Raw genomic sequence first — 7,199 nt, 5'->3', positions numbered from 1 at the left:
AAAAAAAAAAAAAAAGAAAAGCTATCCAGGTGTTGTGCCAGGGGCTTATAGTGCCAACTATAGAGAGGCTTAGGCAAGAAGATCTCTTGAGCTCAAGCATTTGAGGTTGCTGTGAGTTATGACATCACAGCATTCTGCCCAGGGCAACAGAGTAAGACTCTGTCTCAAAAAATAAAAAATAAAAATAACGTGTGTTTCAAAAAATATAAAAATAATATGTGTGTTTTCTTTTTTGCCTTAGAATGTGTTGACATCAATGTGACTCCAGATAAAAGGCAAATTTTACTACAAGAGGAGAAGCTTTTGTTAGCAGTTTTAAAGACTTCTTTGATAGGAATGTTTGATAATGATGTAAATAAACTTAACATCAGTCAACAGCCACTATTGGATATTGAAGGTAAGAAAAATACTGTGTATAAACAGATTCTACAACTTAGCTATTGTGATACGTTCCGTATTTTTTCTAAGGTAATGTTTTTTAACATGAAACAAAATCTCCTATTTTAGACAGAGGATCTGTCACACAAGAAAGTATGTAGCTACAGAATTAAGATAATCTGTTATTAATAGAAAGAGGCATGAGTGACCACATTTAACACACATAGTAGTATGCAGTGATGTCTTTCTTGGGACATAATGCTCTCTCTAGTGTTTTTTAATTGTAAACAGAGGACATAATATAAGATATAGAGGATGAGGCCGAGTGCTGTGGTTCACGCCTATAATCCCAGAACTCTGGGAGATGGGAGGATATTTTGAGGCCAGGAGTTCTAGATCAGCCTGAGCACAATTGGGACTCTATCTCTACAAAACATGGAAAAATTAGCCAGACATGGGGACATATACCTATAATCTAGCTACTTGGAAGACTGAGGCAGAAGGATCCCTTAAGCCCAGAAGTTTGAGGTTATGTTGAGTTAAAAAAATAAAAATAGCTGACTTAAAATTGTTATCTATTTAAATCTGTGTGAACTTCTTCAGTGATAATTTCCATTGACTGCTCTTTTTCCCTGCATGTGGACTATGCTTTCTTCTTTGTATGTCTCATATTTTTTTGTGTGGGAGGAAAACTGGACATTTTAAATAATAGAATGTGGAAACTCTGGAAATAAGATTCTCTCTCTCCCAAGGGTTATTTGTTGCCTTTTGTTTACTGACTTTTCTGAAAAATTCTATTGAGTCTCTTATTCTTTGTCATGTGTGGTCAGTGAAGTTTCTGTTTTGCTAGCGTTTTGGTTAGCTGATGATTCAGAGACTTCCTTAAATGCCTGAACCCAGTAAGTCTCCCAGTGTTTGCTGAAGAGCTGTATTGCCTGTTGGGGAAGTGACCATCCTGCTTTAAGAGTTGCTATTTCCTGATCTCGGGACTGAACACTTTGTACTTGCATAGAGCCTCAAGGTTAGCCGGAAGTGAGAGCTCAGACTCTGTTCAGGTTTTTCCTGGGAATACATGGCCTTCTAGGGTCCTAGGTTTAGGATGGAGCTTTTCTGAGTCCCATAGACATCTCATTCCCAGGCTATTCTTTTTGTTTGTTGTTTCGTTTTTTGAAATGGGGTCTCACACCATTGCCCAGGTTAGAGTGCAGTGGTGTCTTCATTGCTCACTGAATCCCAAACCCCTGCGCTCAAGTGATCTTCCTTCTTTAGCCTCTTGAGTAACTGGGATTACAGGTGTGCCACCATGCCTGGCTAATTTTTCTATTTTTTTGTAGAGATGAAGACTCATTCTTGTTTAGGCTAGTGTTGAACTCTTGGCTTCAAGCAGCCCTCCTGCCTCAGCCTCCCAAAGTGCTAGGATTACAGGTGTGAGCCATTGCACCCAGCCTCTGGGTGTGCTTTGTAATAGGATCTGAACAGGGTGGCAAAGGTGGGTCCTTCTTTCTTTATCTCTGTGGAAGAGGCTAGTGGTGCTAACTCTACACTTACTCCAGGACACTTAGCCTAAGAGGCTGCCCCATAAAGAGAGACTGCTCAAAATATCTGTGAATCTTGAAGTGTAGTTGAACCAAATGCCTATCTTTTTGCCATTTTGTTAAAGTAAAGCAATCATATAGAAACAGACACGTCATAAGTATATGACTTATAAGTGTATCAACCTGAGACCAAGAAACAGCATCTGTAGACCTGCCCTTATGCCCCTTTTCAGAACTAACCCTTGGTGGTAACCACTTTTCTGACTTCTAACAACATAGTTTAATCTGTTTTTAATTTGAAGTCATTTAGTCTGTACTTTTTTGGGATTTATTTCTTTTTCTCACTATTGTGTGGTGAGATTCATCCAAGTCATGTGAACGAAAATCAAGCATTCATTCATTCATTTGCTGTATGGTATGCCACTGTACGTTCAGATACCACAATTTCTTTGTATTTGAGTGTGTCTAGTTTGGAGCTATGAAGAAAGCATCCTGAGCACTCTGATATGTGTCTTTGATGAGCATAGATAACACTGCTGATAGGACTAGGTACTTGGGGTTAAAGGTAGGTGTATATATGATTAGATTTGGGAGGTGTTCCTAGTGAGATTTATAAAGCAGTTATGCCAATTTCATTACTAATGTACAAAATATACTTAAATTCAAGAGGTATTAAAGCATTCCACTTGATCCTGATTTTTTTTTTTTTTTTTTGAGACGGAGCCTCAAGCTATCCCCCTGGGTAGAGTGCCATGGCATCATGCTCACAGCAACCTCCAACTCCTGGGCTCAAGCGAGTCTCCTGCCTCAGCCTCCCAAGTAGCTGGGACTACAGGTGCCCGCCACAACGCCTGGCCATTTTTTGGTTGCAGCCATCATTGTTATTTGGCGGGCCCGGGCTGGGGATTCGAACCCGCCACCTTGGGTGTATGTGGCTGGCGCCTTAGCCGCTTGAGCCACAGGTGCCGAGCCTTGATCCTGATTTTTGCAAACATTTGTTGTTTTAATTTACCCATTCGGGTGAGTACATGGCTGTATCATAATGTGGCTTTAATTGTTTCTTCTTTAGGATTAATGTTCAACAGAGTTCCTGTGTTTAATAAGCTATTTGGATCTCCTCCTTTGTGCAGTACCTGTTCACATAAAAATATCCTCTAATCCCATTTTAGTATAGTCCATGATATTCTTCTCTGTTCATATTACTTAGGTAACTTAATAAAAATGCATGCCGCAGAATTAGAACAGCCTTCATCAGAAAAGCAGCAGAATTCCCCTTCATTAATGACTCAAGGAGAAGAAAAAAGGGCTGTATCCATTTCCAGGCTGAGAGAGGCCTTTTCTCTTCATCATGCAACAAAGAACAAGTCTCAGAATGTGGAAATTCCTGAGCCAAGACGGAACTCTCCGAGACAGAAAAGGAGTGTACCATCTTCTAGGGCTTCAGATCCCATCTCTGGCAGAGACTTGCTGGGCTCTCAGGAAGAGGTGATGATTTCAAGTAAGGGCTCTGGTGACCACCTGGACAGAGCAGAAAGGGAGACAGATTTGGGACACAGCAGCACTTCAGCTGACTCAGAGGGAGGGTTCAGCACTCAAGACACAGACAGTCAGGTCAGCAGTGACCCTGCAGTGAGCTCCCTGGAAGACAGGTTTTTGCAGGAAAACATGGAATCTTGTGAGAAATTACCTGAAACTAACTATCATCTTTCAGAAATGGAATGCCATTTAAACCAAGAAGATATTGGATGTAAACTTAGAGCTTTGCCCCAGCCAACTAATCTCTCATCCCCAAACACAAAGCATTTTAAGAAAGAAATTCCTTCAGATTCTTTCACTTCTGAAAAGTTATTTAATATTCAGAACACCTCAGTGTCTCAGGTTGATGTAGCTGTTAAAATTAATAAGAAAATTGTGCCCCTTGACTTTTCTCTGAGCTCTTTAGCTAAACGAATAAAGCTGTTACATCACCAAGAACAGCAAAGTGCTGGTGGACAGAATTACAGGAAATTCAGGGCAAAGATTTGCCCTGGAGAAAATCAAGCAGCAGAAGATGAACTAAGAAAAGAGATAAGGTAAAATTTTTTCTTAAGGGTATTTTTAGCCCAGGCGCAGTGGCTCACACATGTAATCCTAGCACTCTGGGAGCCCAAGGTGGGAGAATCACTTGAGCTGAGGAGTTTGAGACTAACCTGAGCAAGAGTGAGACCCTGTCTCTATAAAAAATAGAAAAATTAGCCAGGCATAGTGGCAGGTGCCTTTAGTCCTGGCTACTCAGGAGGCTGAAGCAAGAGGATGGCTTGAGCCCATGAATTTGAGGTTGCTCCACTACACTCTTAGCTGGGGCAGGAAGGTGAGACCTTCTCAAAAAAAAAAATTGTATTTTTGTCATGTTAGTGATTGGTCATTTTGAGTGAACCAGGGGCTAATCCTTAGAGACTCAGTGTCTGCTCCTCTTAAGAGCTGTCTTCATTCTCCATCTGCTCTGACAGCATTGCTGTTTCTGTCAGGCTTGAGGCTTAGGTATGGCCCTGGTTTGGCACTAGAATCTGTCCTTTGGCTTTCATTGCCTGTCAGGACAGTCCTACCACAGATTCACTGACTTTTCTTGTACTCCTCTTCCCTTCTCCTTGCTCCCTTTCTCAGATGTTAATGTTGGGCACAGACTGATTGTTCACTTGGCTGATGCATACTTGGCAAGGTTTCTTCTATTCAGCAACTTCTTTTTATTACCTTTCACATTTGTCACATTATTATATCTTTTTCTTTTTGGAGACAGAGTCTCATTATATATCACTCTTGGTAGCGCTCACAGCAACTTCAAACTCCTGGGCTTAAGCCATTCTCTTGCCTCAGCCACCCAAGTAGCTGGGACTACAGGTGCCTAGCACAATGCCTGGCTATTATTTTTTTGTTGTTGCAGTTGTCATTGTTGTTTAGCTGGCCGAGTTTGAACCCACTGGCTTCAGTGTATGTGGTTGGCTCTGTAAACACTGTGCTACGGTGCGAGCCCACATTATTTTTTTTGACGAACTCTTCCACCATGCTGTTCTGCTGTTTGAAAACTTCTAAGGATTTTTTTCTTAGATTTTTTTTTTTTTTAGCATATTCTTTCCCAATCCAAGTTAATCAGTGCCTTTACAACCCCAATTTCATTCCTCTTCCTGAAGATTTTTAGCCCACAGTATTGTTCTTCCTGTGTTAAATTCATGTTTAAGTGGACATTGCTGTTTTCCATTTTTCTTTTTTTGCAGTTCTGACCAGGGCTGGGCTTGAACCTGCCACCCCCAGTATATGGGGTCAGTGCCTTACTCCTTGAGCCACAGGTGCTGCCCCCCAGTTTTCATTTTAATATGTATTAGGAAAAATTGCAGCCAGCACATTGTCAAACCTGGAACTTCAAGAAGATAAGAATATTCTTTTTTCTTCTTTCCTAGAATAAGGATATTCTAGGATAAGAATATTTTTTTTTATCAAGAAAGTCAATTTAAGGAATTACACTAACATTGCAAATAACAAAAAACACTGATAGGTAAATAAATACCACTATCTTCACAAAAATGTACAATATTGTAGCTTTTGTTTAATGTTGAATTTTCTTGAAATTTTTTTTTTTATATTTCAGATTAATATGAGGGTACAAACAATTGGGTTATAATGTTTGTGTTTGTTAGGTGAGATCCCTATTGTAGTTGTGGAAATGTTTTAATCTTTTTAAAACTTGTTGTGGCTGGGTGTGGTGGCTCATACCTGTAATTCTACCACTCTGGGAGTCCAAGGCAGTGGATTACCTGAGCTCAGGAGTTTGAGAGCAGCCAAAGCCAAAGCAAGAGCCCATCTCTAAAAAAAATAGCAAGGCATTGTGGCCGGTGCCTGTAGTCCCAGTTACTCGGGAGGCTGAGGCAAGAGGATTGCTTGAGCCCAAGAGTTTGAGGTTGCTATGAGCTATGACGCCATGGTACTCAACCCCAGAGTGACTGAGCGAGACTGTGTCTCAAAATAAAAACAGAAAACAAAAATAAAAACTTCCTGTGTATATATTTCATCTCATCAATTACTGAGGCATGCAGTGCCCTGTACACAATAAAACTCAGTAATTAGATTGAGCTTTTATACTTTTAGTCTCAACTACGCAGGTTTTGCCTAATTTAGACTATATATTTTGCCTAATTTAGACTATATATATATATCAAAGGAAGTATTATATACTTCCTTTGATATTCATAGTGCCTAGATTACATGGAGAGAAGTTTTCAGGAAATGCTTCCTTTAAAAATTATAGATTAATGGAGGTGAATTTTTTTGAACAGAATCTGAGGGATTCAGTGAGAAAAGCCAGGTTTCTTCACACATGTTCACATGAATATACACAAGTACAGTCATAATATGATCGATAGGAAAGATATGAAAGATACTACAAAATTAATAAGTGTTTACCAGCTTCTGTTTTTCTATTTCAGATTACAGCTAAATATATCAAGTTGTAAAGACTTGTTTCTTTTTTTTTATTTTTTTTTTTGGTGACAGAGCCTCAAGCTGTCCCTGTGGGTAGAGAGCGATGGCATTACAGCTCACAGCAACCTCCAACTTCTGGGCTCAAGCGAGTCTCCTGCCTCCGCCTCCCAAGTAGCTGGGACCACAGGTGCCCGCCACAACGCCAGGCTATTTTTTGGTTGTAGCCATCGTTGTTTGGCGGGCCTGGGCTGGATTCAAACCCACTACCTTAGGTGTATGTGGCTGGCGCCTTAGCCACTTGAGCCACAGACGCCGAGCCAGGACTTGTTTCTTCATCTTAAACCAGATGCTGTTGTTTTTCTTTTTAAAAATACGTGTATTAGAGCTTGAAAAGCTCGGTTTTGTTTTGTTTTGAGACGGGGTCTCATTTATATTGCCCAGACTGGTCTTGAACTCCTGGCCTCAAGGGATCCTCCCACCTCATCCTTGAGAGTGGCTGGGGTTATAGGCTTGAGCCACCATGTCCGGCTTAGGTGCTGTTTTTTATGTTAAGAGAGAGAATTGCCAAAGACACTGAAGACTTGAGTCTTTAGGCCAGTACATGTTTTTCCCAAAGGCAATCAGTCTTAGACACCAGAGCATGGGAGAGCCTAAAATCAGAACCAGGGAAGGTGGGCTTTATGCTGCTTATCAGGTTGACTGTCAGCTCCAAATCCTCCCTTCTTAGTCCTGCTTTGCAATCCTGAAGCTACACATTACAAGTCAAAGCAGAAGCGGTGTCTCTCCTTGTTTCTGGGGTGCCTCCTACAATGCACGAGTCTCTATGTTGGATCA

General features: G+C 40.8%; 1 protein-coding gene across 2 annotated transcripts in view; it reads left to right on the top strand.

The window, feature by feature from the left end:
- The window catches only part of PMS2 (PMS1 homolog 2, mismatch repair system component), a 31,051-nt gene that overhangs the window by 13,887 nt on the left and 9,965 nt on the right, over window positions 1–7,199 (top strand). For both annotated transcript variants that reach the window (XM_023518629.1, XM_023518630.1), the window contains exons 10-11: window positions 242–397; window positions 3,121–3,985. In XM_023518629.1, coding sequence (XP_023374397.1) covers window positions 242–397; window positions 3,121–3,985 — 1,021 coding nt within the window. The remainder of the gene's footprint in view (window positions 1–241; window positions 398–3,120; window positions 3,986–7,199) is intronic.

Source organism: Otolemur garnettii, unplaced genomic scaffold, assembly GCF_000181295.1.
Source record: "Otolemur garnettii isolate 467f Iridium unplaced genomic scaffold, OtoGar3 scaffold00142, whole genome shotgun sequence".
Lineage (NCBI taxonomy): Eukaryota > Metazoa > Chordata > Mammalia > Primates > Galagidae > Otolemur > Otolemur garnettii.
Note: the sequence above shows the minus strand (reverse complement) of the source record. Positions and strands in the feature narration are given on the sequence as shown.